The sequence below is a fragment of the Pan paniscus genome, chromosome 14, assembly GCF_029289425.2.
Source record: "Pan paniscus chromosome 14, NHGRI_mPanPan1-v2.0_pri, whole genome shotgun sequence".
Taxonomy (NCBI): Eukaryota; Metazoa; Chordata; class Mammalia; order Primates; family Hominidae; genus Pan; species Pan paniscus.
In genome coordinates this window covers 99674697-99701182 of record NC_073263.2, presented here as the reverse complement: position 1 = coordinate 99701182, position 26486 = coordinate 99674697, and the positions used below count along the sequence as shown (strand labels likewise).

The 26486-nt window shown below is 43.4% G+C and overlaps 2 protein-coding genes across 12 annotated transcripts in view; one reads left to right on the top strand and one right to left on the bottom strand.

Moving 5' to 3' along the window:
* Nucleotides 1-26486, bottom strand: part of FARP1 (FERM, ARH/RhoGEF and pleckstrin domain protein 1) — a 311897-nt gene that overhangs the window by 267793 nt on the left and 17618 nt on the right. The gene's annotated exons all lie outside the window — the stretch shown is intronic.
* On the top strand, nucleotides 3857-26485 carry RNF113B (ring finger protein 113B). 3 transcript variants are annotated; one of them, XR_008620686.2, is made up of 3 exons: nucleotides 3857-9777; nucleotides 9883-10025; nucleotides 10946-26485. XR_008620686.2 is itself a non-coding variant. In XM_003832041.5 (2 exons), exons 1-2 carry the CDS (start codon nucleotides 8823-8825, stop codon nucleotides 9894-9896), a joined length of 969 nt encoding a protein of 322 aa, XP_003832089.1. In that variant the 5' UTR covers nucleotides 3857-8822; the 3' UTR covers nucleotides 9897-26485. The 3 variants fall into 3 exon arrangements, 1 of the variants encoding a protein (XP_003832089.1); XR_008620687.2 differs by having other exon boundaries at nucleotides 10546-26485; XM_003832041.5 differs by having other exon boundaries at nucleotides 9883-26485.

Below are 26486 nucleotides of genomic sequence, written 5' to 3'. Positions count from 1 at the left end.
GTGCACTGAATACCACTGTGCTGCATGCTTGAAAATGACCAAAACAGTAAATGTGACCGGACACAGTGGCTCACGCCTATAATCTCAGCACTTTGGGAGGCCGAGGCAGGCGGATCACCTGAGGTCAGGAGTTCAAGACCAGCCTAGTCAACATGGAAAAACCCTGTCTCTACTAAAATTACAAAAATTAGCTGGGCATGGTGGCACGCACCTATAATCCCAGCTACTTGGGAGGCTGAGGCAGGAAAACTGCTTGAACCCAGGAGGCGGAGGTTGCAGTGAACTGAGATCGTGCCACTGCATTCCAGCCTGGGCGACAGAGACAGACTCCATCTCAAAAAAACAAACAAACAAACAAACCCATCAAATTTTATGCATATTTTACCACCACAGCCAAAAAAAAAAAACCTAATTATCAAAATCAAAATCACCTGGTATGTGTTAAAAGTTTTCTAAAGGAACCTATGCTGCTTCCCAGGAATGGTATCAAGAAAGGTAGCATCCCATTTCGAATGCCAAGACAATTACATACTAAAGAGCAGAGCACTTGCTTATCTCCCCAAGTTTTCTATGGGTGTTCTGATCACGAGGAACCTTAAACAGAAAAGCAAGCCCCCCCAACATAAAGATCTAGGACAAAACGACACCTGAACCAACCATAGAGAGCTTTACCTTACCAATCCCAACGCCTGCATGCTTCACTTTCTTGATTTGCCCTGTTAAGCCCTTTCTAAAAATTCAAGGGCTCTTTCCAGCGGTATACTGTTTTGTATCAACTCATGGGGACCTGCTGTTAAACTTTCAGGAATTTTTACCAGCCAGTTATTAAATAAAGATATGGATTAAAATAAATTATATCAATATTTATTAAGCATAAATTTTACAGAAGTAATGAACACTCAAAAATCATCACTTCCTAATTATTTTACATTTTACTTTTATCTATCTGTGATTGTGAGGTTATTTTGCCTGCTGCATCTGGATGGTAACAATACTACATAGGAATGTGCTACCGCACGCTTTTTCCTAACTCTGTGTGCAATGATGTCATGTTGGTAGCCTGCAACTGGCCATGGTGGAAATATTTACACCACGGAAACTGGCAAACTCTATGAATTAGAGTTTTGTTTTTGTTTTTCAAGAGAGCTGGTTGTGAAATTGGTTCTTCCCTATTCAAAGTTATCTTGTCAATAAAATTATGTATTTTAAAATACACTTGAAGTATTTGCCAAAAACATCAGAATGAATTTATTTTAATCCACAAAAGAGAGTAGACACGGTACTAGAAACAATCTTTTTAAAAACAAGTCCCTCACAAATTCTTAGAGCATAGGATCACTGAGAAAATGTAAAGGCTGTGGAGTTGGCCACTGCTATACACCATCACCAAAGGCGGAAGCAGGATGGACATTAGGAATCCAGGCAATCGCATTTTGGTATTTTTTTCCCTTCAAATATTTTTTAATGTAGAGTCGTACTTCCTTAAGAAGCAACAACAGGTGAATCACACTCCACATACTGTTTCATAAAGCACCTTTACATGTTAATATAGTATGAACAATTTTCCAAACATCAAATAACCTCCTACATCCTTATTAGCACAGAACTTTAAAATGACACATTAAAATGACACATTAAAAGGCAGCCGGGCATGGTGGCTCATGCCTGTAATCCCAGCACTTTGGGAGGCAGGTGGATCACCTGAAGTCACGAGTTTGAAACCAGCCTGGCCAACACAGTGAAACCCCATCTCTACTAAAAATACAAAAATTAGCCGGGTGGGGTGGCAGGCGCCTACAATCCCAGCTTCTTGGGAGGCTGAGGCAGGAGAATCGCTTGAACCCAGAAGGCAGAGGTTGCAGTGAGCCGAGATCTCACCACCACTCTCCGGCCTGGGCAACAAGAGTGAAACTCCATCTCAAAAAACAAAAAACAAAAAACAATGCTTGCTGGCTCTTTGAGTCTGACACTGCTCTCCCTTCTCAAGTATTTTAAAAGTTAAAATCTAACTGGGAAGGTGGAACTGAAGGAGAAACCATGTGGATGTCATTTTTAATACCTATGACCTGGCCTGGATTAACAAGGAAAGTGAGGGTGAAGAAAGGGCCTGGGGGAACAACCGCCATGCCCACCATATGCCAAGCCTCAGAGAGCCAGGGCGCTAAGGGGACTGGCTGTGAGAGAGACACACAAGCCTCCTAAAAGCCAAAAACCGAAGGAGGATCATTCTCAAGGTAAAAGAAATAACACAATTGTTTGGAGGACAGTGGAGGCAGCGAGTGTGAGCAGGTTTCACAACACTCCCCACCCCTGCCTTCCAGTCCTCAGCATACCCCACACCAGTTTTTGCGGCAAACAGCTCAGCCTCATTCAAAGATGAGCGACCACTGAATAAGAACACAGGCAAAGGCAGCTAATAAGGTGCGTTTGTAAAAATAATCAACAGAAGCTGCTGCATAACAAAAATGCAGTGCCCGCTGTTCAGAAATTATTAACAATTTCAAGACAATGACGGGAGCATTCGTCCAAGCGTGGACCCTTAAGTGGATGCAGAGGTCCCATGCCCAGGAATCTGGGCCTGAAAAACGAAGGTAACAGACTAAGAGCTCAGAAAAAATAGTCCTCCATTGCCTCAAAAATATTAAAGATAAAATGGTCCTTCTAAAAATGGGGGGCTCAGAGACTAGATATGAAGTTCCAAAGAACTGACAGTCATCAATCTAAGAGATTTTAAATGGACTGATAGAGTTGAAGAAATAAATGGACTAGAAAAAAAAATATCCAGAATGGAAGCCACACAACTACAGTAAAACATAGTGTAAGCTTCTGTAAACAGAGGCAGAGAACAAACAAGGAAATCACTCAAAATTACTAAAAAGGAACAACGAGAGGGACAAAGATACACAAATGATAATAAGAATAGATGCTAGATTTAGAAGGCAAAGAAGATAAAACCTAACAACTATGGTTCCCAAAAAGTGAGCACCATTCAAAATATATGCAAAAATATTAAAGGATCTTAAAATTTTACTGATATAAAGACAGACTTGAATCAACAGATATTATGGTATAGGACATACCAGGAAAGTGACATAAAACAGCCAATGCCCAAGCAATGCTGGTAAAACTCTAAACTTCAAAAAGAATCAGAGAACCTCATGGGCACATCCAATGGAAAAAGCTAGTCATGTGCAAAAGAAAGAAACATTAACCCAGCCTCAGCTTTCTCTTCCAGAAATATCCAGTGCTAAAAAAGAATGGGAGCAATGTCTAAGAAATTCTGAGGGCAAGAACGTGTGGCCCAAGACCTTGGTACTCGGCCAAATTGTCCTTCAAATATAAAAGCAAGGAACAGCTATCCTTAAGTGTTAAGACCTCAAGGAACGCAGTACCTACCAGGGCTTCTCTAAATAAAATAATGTGGCTGGATGCGGCCACACTGGGTTTACCCCTGTAATCCCAGCACTTTGGAAGGCCAAGGCAGGTGGATCACTAAAGCCCGGGAGTTTGAGACCAGCCTGGGCAATATGGCGAGACTCAGTCTCTACAAAAAATACAAAAATCAGCCAGGTGTGGGGGCGTGTGCCTGTAAGTCCCAGCTATTCAGGAGGCTGAGATAGGAGGATCACTTGAGTCCAGGAGGGTGAGGCAGCAGTGAGCCATGATGGCACCACTGCACTCCAGCCTGGGCGACAGGGCAAGATCCTGTCTCAAAAAATAAAATCAATTAAATAAATAAAACAATGAACCAACCAATGAGTCAAAATTTAAAACTCAAGCAAGGTAAAAACACAGTAAAAAGACTAGCAAGTTCTGAATCCATCCTAAAAGGGGACTAAGTCAAAGAGCTATGGGAATTGTGGCATTATTAGAATAGAAATGTTACAATCCTTCACACTGTAAAATTCATAATTAACTGATAAAATTTTGGAGCTTGGGAAAGAGGGGGAGCATAGGTCAGTTCTAATTTTTTTTTAGCTTTCAAAGGAGAGAGTCTCACAAACTCATAGTTTATAAGAAATTATTCTAATCTCTTAGTATTTAGTATTTATCATCTTCTGTCATAAATTTAGTTTCTAAAAGATAGCGCTAATCTCTCTTGCAATGAAGTCAGCATTTCTATCTTGCTTTAGTTTCTTTTCCTTTGCTTTAATTCAAGTCTATTTTATTTTACATCTTTAAGTATTAAATACCATGTGTGATAAGACCCCATGACCATGGCAAGTTCTAGACAGGGCTCAAAAATGTTACCAACATCATTGGCCAGGCACAGTGGCTCATGTCTATAATCCCAGCACTTTGGGAGGCCAAGGCAGGAGGATCGCTTGAGCCTAGGAGTTTGAGGTTACACTGAACTGTGATTGCGCCACACACCCCTGGGCGACAGTGAGACTCTCTCTCTCTCTCTCTAAAATAAATAAATAAATAAATAAATAAATAAATAAGTTAATATTATTTCTAAATGGTAAGATTTAGGGTGAGGTTTTTCATTTCTTCTTTTTACTTTTTTGTATTTTTTTTGTAATGAGAATGTATCACTTCTTCCCAAACAAGTCACTTTTTAATAATAAAGAACAATCTTTTCATTACTACCTAAGAAACTGACTTTATTGGTTTTGCTCTTCTCCATCGCTGCCAGCCAGGCAAAAATCTAAACTTAAGTCTATTCACTTATTATTCTTCCTCTTATTCCCCACTTTGCAGGGGATAAAACTGAAATCCAGGGCAGTTAGGTCATTTGCTGTCGGTCACAGCGCCAGGATGTAACCTCAGACAGCCAAGCTGCGTTAACATGTGAGCTGACAGAATTACTGAAGTTCATTTGGTTCATCCCAATTTTTTCCTTCACTTAGTAGGCATGTGTGGACCTAAACCAGCAGGGAGAAGTGCTATCTGCAATGAAACGGCCATACTCATGCATGTCTGGTGGATGTACATACAATACAACTCTTTCAGAAAGCAACAAGAGCAAAATTCTGTCTTAAAAAAAAAAAGACTTAAAAATGCTTAAACTCTGTAATTCTATTTGTAGGAATCAACCCTAAGAAAACAAATGTAAACACAGGGAAAGGTATATAAATGAGGAAACACATAATCTAACAACAGAGTATTAGGACAATAAGGCATCACAGACTCATACAATTGATCATTATGCAGGCATTAAAATGCATATTATGGAGAAATACTAAGGAACAGGGGAAAATACTTACCAAGTGAAGACAGCCCACTAACATTCCTCATTCAACACAGCAGACTGCACTCAGGCATTCACCCCTATTCCCTCCCAAAATCCCACTAAAATGATAAACATTACTTTACAAAGGCAGATTCCCACAAAAGGAGCCAGAAGAAAGAGACACCAGAGAAAACAAGAACATCAATAATATTTTAGAAGAAATAAAGTGAACTGAAAAATCTCAACTAACTTGGAAGAAGGCTGAAACTGAAGGCTGTGGAGGGAGATGACAAGCAGCAGCACGCCAATTTCAAGACAAATCCCAGGAACTGCAAGAATCAAATATCACTGGAAACAGATATGGCTCCACACAAGAAGACTGGCTGAGAATCTGAAAATTTTCTGATACGGTTTGGATGTCTGTTCCCTCCAAATCTCATGTTGAAATGTGATTAGTGTTGGAGGTGGGGCCCGGTGGGAGGTGACTGGATCATGGGGGTGGATGCCTCATGAGTGGTTTAGCACCATTCCCTGGGTGATAAGTGAGATCTTGTTCTGGTTGTTTAGAAGTACGTGGCCCCTCCCCACTCTCACTCCCACTCTTGCCATGTGACACAGCCTGCTCCCCCTTTGCCTTCCACTATGATCAACTGGAAGCTTACTGGGGCCATCACCAGAAGCAGATACCAACGCCATGCTGCTTGTACAGCCTACAGAATTACAAGTCAATTAATCCTCTCTTCTTTATAAATTACCTAGCCTCAGGCATTCCTTTATAGCAATGCAAAACTAACACAATCTCCCACCCCATGCAGCCTTTCCCTAGCCTGGCTACCCTTTCCCTAGCCTGGCAGAAGCAGGAGATATCTCTTCTGTGGAGGCTGAATCTAGGAGAGCCTATGCTCAAAGGGCCCGGGAACAACCAAAGGTGGGAATCAGATGCTTTACTAAAAATGAGGAATTAAGTCAAAAGTTTTTTGTTTTGTTTTGTTTTGTTTTTTTTTGAGATGGAGTCTTGCTCAGTCGCCCAGGCTGGAGTGCAGTGGCTTGATCTCGGCTCACTGTAAGCTCTGCCTCCCGGGTTCACGCCATTCTCCTGCCTCAGCCTTCGGAGTAGCTGGGGCTACAGGCGCCCGCCACCACGCCCAGCTAATTTTTTTTTATTTTTAGTAGAGATGGGGTAGACCAGGATGGTCTCGATCTCCTGACTTCGTGATCCACCTGCCTCAGCCTCCCAAAGTGCTGGGATTATAGGTGTGAGCCACCACGCCCGGCCAAGTCAAAGTTTATACCCCAAATTATAAGGCCTTCCCTTCCCAGCCCACTTCTACAGCTCTTATCACAGAATTCTGGCAGCAAAGATCACACCCCACAGCGGAATGTGAGATAAGTCTTCTCTATAGAAACTCGAGAACCCAGCAGAAAAGACCTATGGACACTGATATGGTTTGGCTATGTCCCCACCCAAATGTTGAATGGTAGCTCCCAAAATTCTCTTGTGTTGTGGGAGAGACCCACTTACCAGAGATAACTGAATCATGGGGGCAGTTTCCCCCATACTGTTCTTGTGGTAGTGAATAAATCCCATGAGATCTGATGGTTTTATAAGGGCAAACCCCTTTCACTTGGTTCTCATTCTGTTCTCTTGTCTGCTGCCATGCGAGACATGCCTTTCACCTTCTACCATGGATTGTGAGACCTCCCTAGCCACATGGAAATGTAAGTCCATTAAGCCTTTTTCTTTTGTTAATTACCCAGTCTCAGGTGTGTCTTTATCAGCAGCGTGAAAACGGACTAATATGGACACCAACATCTGGGGGTCTCCAAGAAAAAAGATGGGTTCCAACTGAATCACACAAAGGACAGTCCAGTGTACAAGCCCGATGATACCGATGGATTCCAGCCAGCTTTTAGGCACCTCACTCTGAAGTATAAACAGCTGGAGATAACCAAGTATTTTAGAAAAGCTTCCAACATGAAAGATGGGATGATAACAGTTGAAGAAAAATCTAGAATTACTATCCTAGGAGAAAACTGACAAATGATGAATTGTTCTTTACACTGTAAGCTTATTCATCACATTTCCAACAGCTGAGGATGCCTTGGTGTCTAGGAAGAGAGACCCACACAATTTCTCCCTCATCTCACAGCAGCCAGTGTTTTGGGGGCACTACAAGTGAGCTGAATCTCATCTTCCATTCTAGTAAGTAAAGAGATAGAACCTAAATTAGAAAAAGAAATTGCATGTAACACTTTATGACATGCACTGGCTAAATAAGAACTGGAATCCATTTACATTATATAAATGAATTATTTCACAACTTGAAGATAAACTCAAGGAAAAAAAGGGTTAAAAATATTTGAAGGCCGGGTGCAGTGGCTCACGCCTGTAATACCAACACTTTAGGAGGCCAAGGTGGGTGGATCACCTGAGGTCAGGAGTTCCACACCAGCCTGGCCAACATGGTGAAACCCTGTCGCTACTAAAAACACAGAAGTTAGCTGGGTGTGCTGGCACACACCTGTAATCCCAGCTACTCAGGAGGCTGAGGCAGGAGAATTGCTTGAACCCGGGAGGCAGAGGTTGCAGTGAGCCGAGATCATGTAACTGCACTCCAGCCTGGGCGACAGAGAGAGACTCTTTCTCAAAAAAAAAAAAAAAAAAAAAAAAAAAAAAATTAAAAATGATTATCTTAGGTACCAGGAATTGGCGTGTGGAGGGGCCAGGCAGGGGACAGCCAATTTCCATTACAATAAGTGCTTGATAATATTTTTTTAAATGTTTACATGTGTTACTTTTATTTCAAAATGAAAGCCAGCTACACACCCACAGGTGCAGTGTGATATGACAGTCTTTTAATAAAGGCTATATTAAAAGAATAGACACAAAAGTGTTGACAGTGGTTATCTTTGAGGGGAGGGATTATAGGCGTCTTACTTTTTGCTTGTATCTGTTTTTGTTTTCTGCACTGCGCGTGTGTTGCTTTTAAATACGCATTTCAAGCGCCTGTGTTTTAGGATGAGCACCACCGGTTCGCTATGGCCTGGAATGATTCCACCCGTGGCCTTTTAGGAATCTGTTGAAAAATGAGTGTGCACTGAGGGAGCTGAGGAGCAAGTGAAGATGACTCTCTCAAGGAATCCATCTGAGGGCCAGGAGGCAGGTCAAGGGAGGGAAGGGCGGGAGAAGCCTTTTGTTTTGTTTTGTTTTGTTTTGTTTAATTTGAGACAGGGTCTCCCTCTGTCACCCAGGCTAGAGTACAGTGGCGTGATCTCGGCTCACTACAACCTCTGCCTCCTGGGTTCAAGCGATTCTTCTGCCTCAGCCTCCCTAGTAGCTGGGACTTCAGGCGCACGCCACCACACCCAGGTAATTTTTGTATTTTTAGTAAGGGCGGAGTTTCGCCATGTTGGCCAGGCTGGTCTTGAACTGCTGACCTCGGGTGATTCTCCCACCTCGGCCTCCCAGTGTCCCGGGATTACAAGAGTGAGTCACTGCGCCTGGCCTAGGAGAAGCTTTTCTTTCACTTGCTTTTGCTTTTTACAACTGGGAGGGCCCACGCTCCACGTGCAGCGACGCAAGGGCGACGCAAGGGCGACGCAAGGGCGACGCACGCCACGGCCGTTGGGCGCCTGAGACTCAAACATGGCAGCGCCACCTTCTCCAGGAAGGACGGCCGACCAAGCAGACCAGGTATGCACCTTCCTCTTCAAAAAGCCTGGACGGAAAGGGGCTGCAGGCCTCAGAAAGCGCCCGGCCTGCGACCCCGAGCACGGAGAGAGCAGCAGCAGCGGGGACGAGGGCGACACAGTGGCTCAGCCCCCGCGGGTGGCACCGAGGCCCCGGGGCCTCCACAGCTGGCAGAAGGCGGCTCACGGCGACAGGAGGGGCGAGGAGGCGGCGCCTGAGAGCCTCGGCGTAGTGTACAGGTCCACCCGCTCGGCGAAGCCTGTGGGGCCGGAGGACATGGGGGCCACCGCTGACTTCGAGCAGGACACCGAGAAGGAGCACCATACGCCGACCATCCTCAAGCGCAGCCAGCGGGTCCAGGAGGCACTGCGGGGTCGGGAGCACGACCACATCTACCGGGGAATCCACAGCTACCTGAGGTACCTGAAGCCCAAGGACACGTCCATGGGCAACTCCTCCTCGGGGATGGCGAGGAAGGGCCCCATACGTGCGCCAGGGCATCTGCGCGCCACTGTGCGCTGGGATTACCAGCCTGACATCTGCAAGGACTACAAGGAGACTGGCTTCTGTGGCTTCGGGGACAGCTGCAAATTCCTCCACGACCGTTCCGATTACAAGCTCGGGTGGGAGATTGAACGGGAGCTTGAAGAGGGTCGCTACTGTATCTGCGAGGACGAAAACCATGAAGTGGGAAGCGAGGAAGAGGAAATACCATTCAGGTGTTTCATATGTCGCCAGGCCTTCCAAAACCCAGTCGTCACCAAGTGCAGGCATTATTTCTGCGAGAGCTGCGCGCTGGAGCACTTCCGGGCCACCCCGCGCTGCTACGTCTGTGACCAGCCAACCGGCGGCATCTTTAACCCCGCCAAAGAACTGATGGCGAAACTGCAAAAGCTTCAGGCTGCAGAAGGTGGGGGCAAGTCCCATTTCACAGAAGAACCCCATGAGTGTCCAATTCCCATGGCTTAGGTTTCCCATAATTCTCACATTTAAATAAATTTTTTTGTTCTTTTAGGAAAAAAGAGATGAGAAAGACTCAACTCTGTATGCACATTGGGGAGAAGCAGCCTGTTGAGTAAGATGAGAGAGATGACAGTCTTCCTGCAATCCCATGCCTGAGTATGTAACCAAAAGAATTGAAATCCGGATCTCAAAGAGGTATGTGCACTCCCATGTTCACTGCAGTATTATTTGCAAAAGCCAAGAGGTGTAAACAACCCAAGTGTCCGTGGATGGATGAATGGACAAACAAAATGCGATACACACACACAATGGAATGCTATTAAGCCTTAACGGGAAGGAAATCCTTTTAAAGATTTAAACCGATCCTTTTAAGGATCACATGCTACAACTAGAATGAACCTTGAAGACGACACTGTGCTAAGTGAAATAAACTAGTCACAAAATGACCAATACGCTGTATGATTTTTCACTAATATAAGGTATCTAGAGTTGTCAAAATTACATAAAAAGTCGAATGGTGGTTGCCAGGGGTTAGGAAGAGCGGGAGTGGGGAGCTGTTGTTTAATGGGTACAGAGCTTGAGTTTTGCTAAATGAAAAAGTTATAAAGCTCTGTTACACATCAATATATATATACCTAATATGAGTGAACACTTAAAAATTGTTAAGGGTACATTTTATGTTTTGTACTATAATTAATTTTTTTTTTCAAAAAAGCTACAAAGAGATATCAGAGAAGGAAGAAGTGATGGAACCAAGACCGGGAGGGAGTGGAGAGGATGGGGTTCAAGAGTTACCAAAACAGCAAATAAAGGATATCAGTTAAGAACCAAGGAGGGGAGGAGTTGACAGAAGAATATCCACGCTGAAGTTTGGATTTGATTTTGTTTGGCTGAGGTTAACATCCTCTCACTTAAAATGGCAATGTATTCCTCTCCCAAGACAAACACCAACAGATCCACGCTGAGTTCCTCACAGCTGATGAGTTCCTTACAAGGAACTGACACAGATTATGTAAATTTTCATAAGAGCCTATCTCATGTATCAACTTTGGCTGTGAATTCCTTGAAGACTGAAACCATGTCTCACATACTTCCTGTTTTTTAATGGTCAACAGGTAGCTCAATAAAAAGTCAGTTAGTGAAAAGTCAATCAAACCAAGCTACCTAGCAGTCGGCTATGCAAGCACCTGCTGCAGAGCGAACTTCAGCAAAACTTTCCACGTGATTTTGACCTTGAACCACACCCATCGACCCACCCACCACCATGGCCAGGTTGCAGACAAAAGCAGAGCCGTGGTTGAGGGCACAGACCCAGGAGCGAGATAGGATTCAAGTCATGGTTCTACCAGTTACAGCTGCGTGACCTTGGGTATGTTACTTTACCTCTCTGTGCCTCAGTTTCCTCATACATAGTAGTATCTCACAGGGTTGTTTTGAAGCAAAAATTAACATATTTAGAACAGTGCCTGACATATAGTATGTGCTATAAACATATCGATTATTGTAATTCAAGCAGGGAAAATGGCAGCTTGATAGTCAACAAGGCAGACAGTTCAAGTGCCCCATAAAAGTGAGCCATTTATTCTGGCATTTCACATAGAGCTTTCTCTTAAGAATTGTCCTTGCCAAAGCTAACAACACAAAGCTTGTGTACAATGACTTACTGGGCCCTACCCCTAAGTCCGTCCGTTTTTGTCAGTTCTGTCAAAGGGCTATTTTATTCACTTTCAAGCCTTCCAAAAACATTTGGAATCTGCACAAAAGAAGAAATATGAAACTTTCAGGCACTCCGAAGCAGAAACTCTAAGCTCTGGCTGCAGGATTTTCCTCGCAAGGCTCACTCGAGTTTCTTTACAATGCTTCATATGTGTTTTAGACCCCTTCATAGACACTGGACTCAGCTACACTCGTGAACCTTCTCAACAAGTGCTCCAAGTCACCAACCTTTTGAAAACATTCCAAATATGCACTAAGATATATAGTTCTTATTCCATTTTTAAAATGACAGAATAAGGTTCATAATCAATCATTTGTAAAATTAAGCAGAAAGGCGATCACTAGTAAGCGTTGCCAAATTTGGCAATTTGGTTTACTAACATAGAGTGGGTAAACAAAATCTGCTAGCATTTTGGCCGATTTCCTTCCAGTCTTTTCTCTGTGTATTTTTCATATTAATGTATGAAATAAACATTCTGGAGTTGGAAGGAAGAAGCAAGCAAGACTGCAGGGAGTGCACACATTCCTTGGGAGCTGAGTCCTTCCCATCACCACGCTCTAAGGTCACAACGCTGGAGCGACCCCTCAGACTTGCTGAAACAGCGCAGAACAGGGATGAGGACAGTCCCCCATCAGCACTGCACCACCTTACACAGCACACTGCTGGGGAAGTGAAGAGCAGTGTGGGGCCAGCTGGCTTTCAAAGTTAGCACCGTGGTTACCGGCACTTTATCCTGTCTGGACCAGGTCCCACCACATCACACCCCAACCCCTATCCTTCCGGTCAAAAGAACACATCAGCCAGGCTGCAGTTAAGCAACAACTGACTTGACCTTTTTTCTGTTCACTGAAGGCACACGTAATGGTCAATAAGTCCTTCGGAATCAACATGAGCAACGTGAGAAAAATCTGGCAAAACCAAACAATGCTTTGATGTTTTCATTAATTTGCATGGACTTATGGAGGCAGCTCCAGTCCCTCTCCCCATGACTGCCAGTTTCTGGTTAGGCCTTCTGAAATCCTGAAAATGCCTCACAGGCCTGCATTCCAAGGTCACAAACCCCTAGGATTCCAAAGACTCCAGGAGAGGAAAAAACCTAGAGCACATGAAAATCAAAACCTGAAGACACTGTACCCAGATTGATTAATATCCTCAAATACACAAAATTCCTTCTAAGGAGTTTTTATAAGTACCACCTAAAATTGAAGAAAACAGGGACATTTTGCTGTTGACTTTTTCTGTGTGCCAACTGCCCATAAAAATTCCTCTCCTGTTTTGCAAGGACAGAACTCTCAAGAACAAATGACCTAATTAAACCTGAGATTTCCTGGCTGACAGCTACGTATAAAGCTGAAATGCACTGAAATGATGCTGAACTTGAAAAGAGCTCTATGCCAAACTGATTCAGTGAATTAGGTTTGCCTTTTTTATTCTACATATCCAGTGCTGGAGCTAAAAAACACGAGATTGATAGATATCCTTAACTACTTTTATTTATGAAGCAAACAGAATGCATATTTCCCCACTTATCTACTGCACATTTTTCAAAATGTGATTATACCACACTACAAATGCATCTTTTTGGCACATTTCATTGGTCTGCCTTTGCTACTGGGTTGTTGCCAGTGCAGTACAATAACGTGGATCTGCTGTCTCTCATCCTAGCTTTCAGAAACGTGCTAAGTTATCTCATACTCTCCTCGGGCTCTAGACTCCCACCCCCACTGATTTGCACAGATGTTCAAGGAGAAAGAATTCTTTCTTCCTTTAAACGAATGTCAAGGGCCTGGCAAAATCCTGTACTAAGAAATGCAGAAGTCAGCACTCTTGAAAAGCTGGTTATTAGCTCACTTCCTTCTCTCTCCAGCTTCTCCACTTCCAAAAAATAAATATGAAAACTATAACACTTGCCCAAGGTCTAAAAGAAACCAGGAAGTGGGCAGGTTAAGGGCTAACAGGTAACTTTTCTCTGCTTCTGTCTGTTGAATGTTAAGGAACTGTTCGTTTCATAGCCGAGCATTTTAAGGTGCTATGCTAGAGGCAGCTCTGTGATTTTCATTCTTTGGCTACAGCCCCTGGGGAGGTGAGGTCATGGGGAAATTCCAAGGGGGTCAAGGAGACCAGAAACCTAGCTGGTCACATAACTGCTCAGTGGCACTGCCGGAGACCAGCCCCAGCCCCCATGCCAACCCCCATGATGCCCTATTTTCAGAGCCTTGCTGATCCTGCCAGTTTCTCCTGCCTTCCAAGCACTCTGTGCCGACAGCCACCGAGACATCCCTGAGCAGCAGAAATGAAATCAGTCACCACACCCTGGTGTCTGCAGGACTCCCACTGAGAAAAGTCTCATTCACGGCTAATCAGAACTAGAATTCTCATACTTTTCCCCACCCCGCCCAACAAACAGCAGAGCACAGAAAAAGAACAGCCAGATTTCCATGGCCCTGCATTGTTGGTGACATCTTCTCTTTGTTACCATCCAGAAGAGAACTGCTGCACTGACAGGAGGCAGGCAGACACCCCCAGAGCGCCACAACACCTGCAGCCAGAGACCTAATGCAAAACAAAACCAAACCTCAGGCTGAATGTGATTTTCTGTGTGATAGGGAAGAAAATGAGATAGAGAAATGTGACCGAGCACGTGTGCAGATACGTTCAGGGGCACAAGTCTGAATGGTCAACTCAAAAATGTCATTCACACTCTCAGACGAGTTCAGAGGCTACCTCATTGGTGGGGAGGCGGATTTTAAGCAAATCATATAAATTAGACTAATCTGTGAATATCTGACTGAATCTGCACCCTTAGAAAATAAAAATTTTGCATAATTTTTTAACAATGTAGCTCTGGTATGATTACTGCTATTACAGTAAATTTTTAAATCATGTTATGTTATACCTTGGTAAAATAAAATGGACTTCCAGTTGAACATGGCAGATTAACCATATGCCTGTATCAACACCAAAAATCCTACAAAAATGCTGGTAAATATACTTTAAGAGGACTATAGCAGCAGGAACAAGAGCAGATAAAACATTCTACTGACTTTTGGGTGACAGAAAGCAAGAGAGAGGTCTGTGATGATTTGTATCATAAGTGATGCTCAGAGAATTCCAACAAAATAGTCCAAAGCCCAAGAGGCTCATGCTGAATGGGAGGGGGAAGGGTGTGGGAAACAAGAGGGTGTAAGTCACTATACGAAGAGCACCCAGGGACCCTCTCCCACCTACCCAAACCCCAAAGAAGTTTATTACCCAAGGACATTGAACCAGGAAAATTAGAAACTCACATACGCCAGGCACAATGACGAAGAGGGTGTGTGTAATTCAGGGCTGAAAATGAGGCACGAGGTGTTGGGAATTGAGGAAGAATCAGTCTACTTACTGTACCAGGAAACCCCCACAGTCCCCTTCTTCCATCCTGCTTCCAGAATAGCTTATCCAGGTTTATTCCAGGCAGGTCTGGTGGAATTATTCTCAGGACCATCTCAATGAGCACATATACTGATATTTGAGGATTTCCTTTGACAAAAATGACCAGTTGCTGCTTCATCATTTTAAAGAAAAATCAACAATTGACAAGCCCCATCCATGTGCACAAAAATTCCAACCTGATTTTAAGTGCCTTGGATCAGCCAAAGATCAGTACGCATTCAAGAAAAGCCTGCAAAATGAAAGTCACATCCAAAACAAAGAAGAGGAAAAAAACCTTCTAAAAACACGTAGATGGCCGGGCGCGGTGGCTCACACCTGTAATTCCAGCACTTTGGGAGGCCAAGGTGGGCAGATCACTTGAGATCAGGAGTTCGAGACCCGCCTGACCAACATGGTAAAACCCTGTCTCTACTAAAAATACAATGATTAGACCAGGTGCGGTGGCTCACACCTGTAATCCCAGCATTTTGGGAGGCTGAGGCGGGCAGATCACAACGTCAGGAGATAGAGACCATCCTGGCTAACACGGTGAAACCCCATCTCTGCTAAAAATACAAAAAATTAGCCGGGCGTGGTGGCACACACCTGTAGTCCCAGCTACTCAGGAGGTCGAGGCAGGAGAATCCTCCCGGGAAGAATCCACCGGGAGGTGGAGGCTGCAGTGAGCCGAGATGGCGCCATTGCACTCCAGCCTGGGTGACAGAGCAAGACTCTGTCTCAACAAATAAACAAACAAAAATTAGCCAGGCGTGGTGGCGCATGCCTGTAATCCTAGCTGCTTGGGAGGCTGAGGTGGGAAGATTGCTTGAACACGGGAGGCGGAGGTTGCAATGATCTGAGATCGTGCCACTGCACTCCAGCCTGGGTGACAGAGTAAGACTCTGTATCAAAAACAAAAAAAAATGCAGACATTCTAGGGAGCAGAAGAAAATGTTTTAAAATCTAGACTATTCCCCGAGAGAATAAGAATCTCTTCCAAAATACAAGAAGAGTTGCTATGGAAAAAAGGCCAATAGCTCCCCAAAATTGATAATATGGATAATTGAAAGTTTTATTTCTATATTAGTTTATAAAGATTAATTTGAAGAGATCTCATAGAAAGTAAGGCAAAACATAACTAGATGGAAAATTTTAAAGGTAGGAAAGTAGAGAATCTTCCTAAAGCCCTAATAATCAAATTATATGAAGTTTTTTTAGAAGAATTTTTTTTTGAAAACTTAGGAAATATCTCAGACTGATGGACAATGGTCTCCAGACTAAACGGAGAAAGCAAAATACCCAGCATAAATAATTTTAAAAGGATCTACACCGAAGTACATGACAGAAGTTGTGACACTTTAAAATCTTAAGATTCTAAAATGTTCCAGGGAGAAAAAGAAAAAATTAAATCATATCCAAAATATGTTAGAAGACAACGGAGCAATGTCTTCAAAATTTCAAGGATAGTAGTTTCCATTTTTAACTCTGTATGTAGTAAAATTATCAAGGAAATCTAAGCATGCCTTAAAGTTTCTTGTTGTTGTTCTTTCAAGAGACGAGACAAGGTCTTGCCATGTTTCCCAGGCTGGTCTTGAACTCCTGGCCTCAAGCAATCCTCCCACCTCAGCCTTCCAAGTAGCTGGAATTACAAGCATGCACCACTGCATCCAGCAAAGATATTTTCACATGTTAAAGATTCAAAAGAAATGTAGCTCCTTTACCTTTCTGAGAAAGCTACTGGTGTATGTGTTCTACCAAAACAATGCAGTAAATCATGAAATGAGATGATACGGAATCCAGAAAAGAGCATGTCCAAGAAAGAAGAAGAGTAAAGGAAAGCCCCTGAATGATGGTTGTGAACTAGGCCTAGAGTACAACCCATTCAGATAGAAGCTGAAGGATGGGGGTGCTACAGAAGGTGAAGCACCAGGAAAAAAGATGATGGGGGAACTGAATGGCTATATATGGCTTAGAGATCAGTACAAATTAGTTGAAAGAAAACTGATAGGTCGGTTCAAGTTATTAGCAATGGATACGTAGAAAAATCAAACAAATTTTAAAAAATGAATTATCTTAACAACAACAAAAAAACAGTTTTTGAAGAAAACTATCATAGGGCATTATCTGGCTCAGCAGTGAACAAGTCCACACAGTCATAATGATATACACACCAACACTGAGTTAAACAAAGACTGCACTGCAAACCACATTGGGTGAGTCCAGCAGGGGTTGAGAGCTGATCCCCCCTGCCCACAGCAGGAAGTACAGGACACCTGAACATTTCAACTACTTCTTAAACAGCCTCTCAGCTCAAGATCCTGTTTTCTGATCTTCTATCAAATCCACAAGGTCTCAAAGCATTTATCACTCCAATCACTTTGGGAAGGGCTCTACCAGAATGAAGGGGGAAAAAAAAACACAGAAATCAGAAGATAAGCTCCAGGAAACAAATTTCAAGAAAGAGAAGCAAAGGGGATCATCAGGGTCATGGGGAGATCCCTGAAGCTGTCCAGGACAAAGATCCTACATCAGGTGATAGAGGCAAGGGGAACCCCCCCAATAGATTACAGTAGGGGAGACCCCAGGACGCTGACCAGGCCAGTGAGAAACCTGGCCCAGTCTGAAGACTTCTGGACAAGGGTCTCTCAAGGATGAAACAGGATATCTAATGATCTGATTAATCTGAAGACACTAAAAGTCGATTTAGACAACAGGTGAGAGTTTCAGAATTAATTAGATACATACATGGAAAATGAAGCAAAGGAAAAGCAAGATAACCATTAACTCCACGGGAAACAAAACTCGGTGATAAAGGAAAATTAGTTATGGTATATACATGAGCCACAAAGCTTATGATGCAGTTTAGCTGTCAATAGTGATAGTAGAGTCTATTACAACAGCATGGCACCAAAACTTTTTTATTTACTTATTTTTTTTTTTTTTTTTTTGAGATGGAGTCTCACTCTGTCACCCAGGCTGGAGTGCAGTGGCACGATCTTGGCTCACTGCAAGCTCCACCTCCCGGGTTCACACCATTCTCCCACCTCAGCCTCCCAAGTAGCTGGGACTACAGGCACCCGCCACCACGCCTGGCTAATTTTTTCTATTTTTAGTAGAGACGGGGTTTCACCATGTTAGCCAGGATGGTCTCGATCTCCTGACCTCATGATCCACCCACCTCAGCCTCCCAAAGTGCTGGGATTACAGGCGTGAGCCACTGCACCTGGCCAGCATGGCACCAAATCTAATCTATTGGAAGGCTCTTTATTCGTGTATAGCTGTGCATCATTACTACTGATTATTATTAGAAAAATAAAATTAGATCCCAATATTACTTGAGTCAATGTAGACTTTTTTAAATGAATCATAAAGTTCTAGAAGACAATACAAGATTTTTTAAAACTGTTCGCGGCCAGGCGCAGTGGCTCATGCTTGTAATCCTAGCACTTTGGGAGGCTGAGGCAGGTGGATCATTTGAGGTCAGAAGTTCGCAACCAGCCTGGCCAACATGGTGAAACCCTAGCTCTACTAAAAATACAAAAATTAGCTGGGCGTGGTGGTGGACACCTATAATCTCAGCTACAAGGGAGGCTGAGGCAGGAGAATCACTTGAACCAGGGAGGCAGAGGCTGCATTGGGCTGAGATCGCGCCACTGCACTCCAGCCTGCGTGACAGAGTGAGAGTGAGACTGTTTCCAAAAAAAAAAAAAAAAAAAAGTAAAACAGTTCTCAAATTGCAGATCTCTCTAAGCATGACCTAAATGCTACATGCCATAAGGGAAAAAAACTAAAAAAGTGCAAAGCCAAAAGCAAACTAGGAAAAAGTACTTGAATTACATATTATAAAGGGCTGGTTTTCTCCATATACAAAGGAACGCCTATAAATCAATTAAGAATTCTCCATATATAAAGGAAGTCCTATAAATCAGTAAGAAAAATATTTGCAACCTCCTAGAAAATTGGGCAAGGGACAGGAACAGGGAGTAGAAGGATGGTCAAGAAAATACCAATGGCTTGTCGATTTGTCAACGTTTGAAAATGTATTCAACCACAACGAGTAGTAAGAAAAGTGCGAAATGACAATTAAGAAAAACTGGGCCGGGTGTGGTGGCACATGCCTGTAATCCCAGAACTTTGGGAGGCCGAGGCAGGCAGATTGCCTGAGCCCAGAAGTTCAAGATCAGCCTGGGACACATGGCAAAACCCAATTTCTACTAAAATACAAAAAAATTAAGTCAGGTGTGGTAGTGCACGCCCATAGTCTCAGCTTCTTAGGAGGCTGAGGTAGGACGATCCCTTGAGCCCAGGGAGGTCAAGTCTGCAGTGAACCATGATCACGACACTGCACTTCAGCCACCGTGACAGAACGAGACCCTGTTTCAAAAAAAAAGAAAAGAAAAGAAAAGAAAAACTGGCATCTCACTGATCAGATTAGGACAGGTGAAAATATTTGCCATCACTGTAGGTTTCCGGTTTGGGAAAAACGGCCTCAACACAGTGATTAAGAGCCAACAGCAGATCCAGATTGTGTGGGTTCAAATCTCTGCTCTGCTACTTGAGGTGAACCTTGGGCAAGTTACTTCATCTCTCCTGCCTCAGTTTCCTCATCAGCAAAACTGTAATAATAATAATACCTCTCCCCTACAGGTAGCTTTGGGGATTAAACAAGTTAATATTTGTAAAACATTTGATATAGTTTCTAGCACAAAGTAAGCACTATATGCAAGTTCATAAAACGAATGAACGGTTATAAGGTTATAAGCCGTGGAGGGCAATATGGCAATATCTATGTATATTAAAAACAAATACAGCCTTTGACCACTGATCCTACTAGGATTTTATACTTCAGGTATCACCCATCTTCAGTGTGGTGTCATTTAGACCAGCAAAATATTCAGAACAACCTAGATGTCTATTGACAGGGAAAATTTTACAGATTATTTAACGGTACCCCTCTGTTTATATGCCGATAAAAAGAATGAGGCCAATCTGTATGTACTAATATGAAACCATCTTCGGAGTGTATTAAACTGAAGGGAACAAGCACAACACCATATTTAGGGTATGCTACTATTCATGCTAAATGTCCATGCATGAAAGACTTCTGGGCTGGGCGCAGTGGCTCACACCTGTAATCCCAGCACTTTGGGAGACCAAGGCAGGCGGATCACCTGAGATCAGGAGGTCGAGACGAGCCTGGCCAACATGGCAAAACCCCACCTCTACTAAAAATACAAAAAAATTAGCCAGGTGTGGTGGTGTGCACCTGTAATCTCAGCTACTCTGGAGGCTGAAGCAGTAGAATTGCTTGAACCTGGGAAGCAGAGGTTTCAGTGACCCGAGATCGCACCACTGTACTCCAGCCTGCATGACAGAGTGAGACCAAAAAAAAAAAAAAAAAAAAAAAAAAACCCCTTCTGGAAGGGTTTTTTTTCTTTAATGATGAGAGATTATCATATTAAGGTCTTACCAGGTTTGTTTTAATGGGAAAAAATTACTAATGATGCTGAAGTGTTGGGAAAAGTCTTTTTTAAATACAGTAAACTTTCCCCTGTAAATTTTCATTATTTGTGTAACAAACTTTTTCCCACAGCCTTCTGTTAAAACAAACTTCAGACTGACAAAGGGTCAAACTGTCCTGAACTCTGAATTGGTGGGGTTTAAAAATCAACGCATGTCCACCTTTGGGCACAGAAGAGCACTCACAATATCTTCAATAGTTACAATCTGCCTCAAAACACTGACATTTCTCCTCAAAAACTGTTTCATTTCTTTTAATATCAGCATAACATGCCAAGTTACAGTATGATTTTAAATTACTTAAAGGATAAAGAAGAATGAGACCAACGAAGCAATCATCACATCATTCACTTTGGACAATTTTTTTTTTTTTTTTTTTTTTTGAGGCAGAGTCTGGCTCTGTCACCCAGGCTGGAGTGCAATGGCTCAATCTCGGCTCACTGCAACCTCCACCTCCCAGGTTCAAGTGATTCTCTTGCCTCAGCCTCCAGAGTAGCTGGGATTACAGGTGTGTACCACCACACTCAGCTAATTTTTGTATTTTTAGTAAAGACAGGGTTTTGCCATGCTGCCCAGGCTGGTCTTGAACTCCCGACCTCAAGTGATCCACCCACCTCGGCTTCCCAAAGGGCTGGGATTACAGTCACACACCAACACGCTCAGCTAATTTTTGTATTTTTAGTAGAGATGGGATTTCACCGTGTTGGCCAGGCTGGTCTCGAACTCCTGATCTCAAGTGATCCACCCGCCTCGGCCTCCCAAAGTGCTGGGTTTATAGGTGTGAGCCACTGCGGCCGACCCACTTGGGACAATTCTAACTGACAAACCTCTCAACCTGCCAGACCATGGCTCTGTTTTGGAGATCTTCCCCTTTCACACGTATTTACACATTAGATGGTGGAGGAGGAAGCCAGAACAACAATGAAGAATGCTATGTAATTCCTAAAACAATTAAGAATATCAGCTTGTTTTGTATTAAACAAAAATCTAAGTTCTCTGAAAGACACCTCTCATTGGGTTCACAGCAGTAGGTAAAGATGCATACAAATGAAGGCCACAGATGTGTTGCTTTGTTGTTTAATCAAATACAAATCAAAAGAATCTTAAGCCAAGGGATTCAATTAGAAAGAATTAAAAGGCTTTTGAGCATAAACCTACCAAGAGCAACCCAGACTCTCTGACTCTTTCAAACTAGAACTAAAATGTCCTAGTTTCAGACTAGAACTAAAATGTCCTTTCCCACATTCTCAAGAGTTCCTGAAATGCTGCCCTGTGGCTGTCAGGTAAACAGTCCAGATGTTCCGTCACCCGCCATATGGTGAAAACAAACGCCACGCCCCCAAAACGGACCAAGGTGGCCCGCAAATTAATAAATGGAGGCAAACTATCCATATGCCAATTTCCTGGGCCTTTCTGTCCTTCGTTTCCTGCACAATCTTACATGCTATTAGGTAAACTCTTCATTAAAAGTAAGGCATTCATAGGACTTAGTGCCAACAGGATTATTCATGGAGGTACAGTCAAGCAATCCAGCAATTAGAATTAAGCTAAAGAAGGATAATCTTGAAGTGTTTAGAAAAGGTCATGCTGGCCGGGTGCGGTGGCTCATGCCTGTAATCCCAGCACTTTGGGAGGCTGAGGCGGGCGGATAACCTGAGGTCAGGAGTTCAAGACCAGCCTGGCCAACATGGTGAAACCTCGTCTCTACTAAAAATACAAAAATTAGCTGGGCGTGGTGGCGGGTGCCTGTAATCCCAGCTACTGGGGAGGCTGAGGCAGGAGAATCACTTGAATCTAGGAGGCAGAGGTTGCAGTCAGCTGAGATCGCGCCACTGCACTCCAGCCTGGGCGACAAGAGCGAAACTCCGTCTCAAAAAAAAAAAAGAAAAGGCCATGCTAAGCTTAATTTATAAGCCTCTACTGGATGATACCATACTACCAAGTAAGTATTTTTGATTGCTGGAACCTGGGAGGCAGAGGTTGCAGTGAGTCTAGATCACGCCACTGCACTCCAGCCTGGGTGACAGAGTGAGATCCCATCTCAAAAAAAACACAAACAAATAAGTATTTGATTTGATTTTCCTAAATGGCTATTTGGGATTTGAAGGGGAGGGGTAATTTTTTGTTTTTAATTTTTAACTTTTATTTTAGGTTCAGGGTACATGTGCAGGTTTGTTATATAGGTAAACTCATGTCACAGGGGTTTAACAGACTATTCTGTCATCCAGGTACTAAGCCTAGTACCCAATAGTTACTTTTCCTGCTCCTCTCCCTCCTGCCACCCTTCTCCAAGTAGGCCCCAGTGTCTGTTGTTCCCCTCTGTGTGTCCACGAGTTCTCTTCATTTAGCGCCCACTTATAAGTGACAACATGCGGTATTTGCTTTTCTGTTCCTGCGTTAGTTTGCTAAGGACAATGGCTTCCAGTTCCATCTATGTTCCTGCAAAGATGATTTTGTTCTTTTTTATGGTGGCATAGTATTCCGTGGTATATATGTACCACATTTTATTTATTCAATCTGTCATTGATGGGAATTTAGGTTGCTTCCATGTGTTTGCTATTGTGAATGGTGCTGCAGTGAACATTCACGTGCCTCTGTCCTTATGGTAGAATGACTTATATTTTGGGGGGTATATATCCAGTAATGAGATTGCTCAGTTGAATGGTAGTTCTGTTTTTTGCTCTCTGAGAAATTGCCACACTGCTTTCCACAACAGTTGAACTAATTTACACTCTCACCAACAGTGCATAGGCATTCCTTTTTCTCTGCAACCTCGCCAGCAACCTAAATGGGTATTTGTTTTTAAGATCTTGTAGCTCCTGACTTGCAAGGCGCCTCAGCCACTCCTAGAACATTGTTAGAGCATCTCTAACTTTACCAGAGACTAACAGGCCTGGACGTGAGAGAGACAGAAACAATCTAGAAGTCAAAGGTAGATAAAGGGTAAAGTAGATAAATAGTGTCTGAAGACTAAGATCATAAATAAATGTATATTTGCCACCCATTTGTGACTATAAGTTCAAGGCTTTTACAGATCATGGGGGCCAAACTGCTGGTGAGGTCAGCCCAGGTTTGAGAGGTTCAAGGTAAGTTTATCCAGAAACCCCAAGAGGGGTTTCTTCAACAAAGATTTAATGAGCACCTACTACAGGCCATGCCCCGAGCTAGGAATAGCGGCACAAACGCAAACAAAATAAGCCAGAATTATTGGTACACAAGGAAAAGATTCTCTTCTGCACATCGATGAGAAGGCAAACCTTGTCAGTTCTTGCCTACCCACCACCTTAGAAATCTGTCCTATGCCACTTAGAAACTCCACACTTGTACGCAGGCATGGCACACATGGGTATTAACTGATTCATCTCACTTTAGGTGTCTCCCCTGACACTTAAGACTTTTCTGGAAACATTCCCGCTACAGTTCTATTTTCTAACCCATGAAGAACACTTTTAATAGAAAGTGAATCCCAAACCCCCTCCTCCAAGTGCCAGTGAGAAAAAAGTCAAATGATAAAAGAAAGAGACAGGAAGAGCCAGGCACAGTGGCTGGCCTGTAATCCCAGCACTTTGGGAGGCTAAGAGGAGAGGACTGCTTGAGGTCATTCTGAGACCAGCCCGGGGAAGATAGCAAGACTTCTGTCTCTACAAAAAAATTCCAAAAATTAGCCAGAAGTGGCAGACTACATCTGTAGTCCCAGCTACTTAAGAGGCTGAGGTGGGTGGATCACTTGGGCCTAGGAGGTTGAAGCTGCAGTGAGCTATGATCACACCACTGCACTCCAGTCTTGGTGACAGAATGAGACCCTGCCTCGAAAGAAAGGGAGAAAGAAAGAAGGAAGGAACGATGGAGGGAGGGAGGGAAGGAAAGAAAGAAAGAAAAAGAGAGACAAGAAGGTAGGGACTTCATAGTCCCCAAAGCCTTCTATACACATTCTGGGAAATCACCACACAATATAGTCAAGGGCTTGAAAGACATCTGGGAACCCCCTTCCCATCATGTGAACTCAGCCACATTCCTCAGAGAAAGGTCAACGGGAAATGACCTCAAGAGACCTTTGACCTCAATCATGTTGACTTAAAGACTACTGAAGCTGCCGAGCATGGTGGCTCATGCCTGTAATCCCAGCACTTTGGAAGGCCGAGGTGGGCGGATCTTTTGAGGTCAGGAGATCGAGACCAGCCTTGCTAACATGGTGAAACCCCGTCTCTACTAAAAATACAAAAAATTAGCCGGGCATGGTGGCGCGCGCCTGTAATCCCAGCTACTCGGGAGGCTGAGGCAGGAGAATCGCTTGAACCCAGGAGATGGAGGTTGCAGTGAGCTGAGATCACGCCATTGCACTCTGGCTTGGGCAACAAGAGCAAAGCTCCATCTCAAAAAAAAAAAAAAATTACTGAAGCAAGATAATGGAGGGGAAAGAAATTCACAAAACATATGTATAATATATTATCAATTTGAAAAAAAATAGAGCATTCTTAAAAATGTAAAAAGGAAACTGTGGGATGTTGATGGTAGGGAAGGTTCAGCAGGAGGGCATAGAGGAATTCTAACTGCTGTTCCATTTTGCTGAGAACCTAAAACTGCTATGAATAATAAAGTCCATCAAGAAAACAAAATAAGGCAAATATAAGCCAGGCGCGGTGGCTCACTCCTGTACTCCCAGCACTTTGGGAGGTTAAGCGGGTGGATCACCTGAGGTCAGGAGTTCGAGACCAGCCTGGCCAACATGGCAAAACCCTATCTCTGCTAAAAATACAAAAAACAAAAACAAAAAAAATTAGCCAGGCATGGTAGTGTGAGCCTATAATCCCAGCTACTCAGGAGGCTGAGGCAGGAGAATCACTTGAACTGGGAAGTGGAGGTTGCAGTGAGCCGAGACGGCACCACTGCACTCTAGCCTAGGCAACAGAGCAAGACTCAGTCTCAAAAAAAATATTTAAATTAAAAAAATTTTTTTAAATAAGGCAAATATGACAAAAGCAATCTGTGTGTGCTGGAGTGGTAGTCGTTAACAACAGGTGTCTGTGTGTATGTATTCTGCCTACTTTTCTTCACTTTCCATGTTTCTACAATGACCTTATTTTTGCGATTAACAAAAAGAAACGAGAAAAAAAGCTTTTAAAGAAACGAGGCTATTTTTAAATTTTTTTTAAAGCCTCAGTGAAACACAGCCCATTCTCATGTGAAATACATTAGGCTATCCTTACGATCTGTGTAGGATGGCTGGTCTACCCAAGTCATCCAGTAGCAATGCAAGGAAAGAGGGGATAGCCACTACCCAGTACCAGGCAGCCCAGGCCCCACCATCACGCCTACAGCACACACCTGCCAGAGTGCTGGCATATCCACTCAAAGGAGGCTTCATTTCTCAGTTCCTTTATGATGTGACTTCAATTTAAAGATTGAACTTCTTCTTCCCTCACCTCCATCACCAAGCTCCAAAGACATGGTTTCCTGGCCACAGTGACTCTCACAGGCTTTCACTGGACCTGGGCTTTGGTTTCTAAAAGGTGAAATGCTGCAAGCAACCTCTGGTACCAACAACTGTGTATCAGATAGGTCAGTATCTTCAAAGGTGAAGCTAAAGTACATCTTTAAGACTGTGACTGACCTCCAAAAATGCCTTGAAGGAAAACAAAATTGTACTACAGTGCCGAAAATGATGATGAAATTGTCTGGTGATTGACCAGATTTTCATCCTCCAACTTCACAACTGCTCATTACTTGGCACTAGGGTGAGGCCAGTGAGGCACTCACCTTGGGTGCAGAATTTAAGGGAATGCCAAATACTCCATAATTAAGATAGTCATGTGTAATGAATATTTTTTAAAATCACAAGTAGGCTGGGCGCAGAGGCTTACAACTGTAATCCCAGCACTTTGGGAGGCCGAGGTGGGGGGATCACTTAAGGTTGGGAGTTCGAGACCAGCCTGACCAACATAGAGAAACCCCATCTCTACTAAAAATACAAAATTAGCCAGGCATGGTGGCACATGCCTGTAATCCCA

Coding starts and splice junctions, on each gene's coding strand:
- RNF113B (XM_003832041.5), top strand. CDS start 8,823: ATGGCAGCGCCACCTTCTCCAGGAAGGACGGCCGACCAAGCAGACCAG.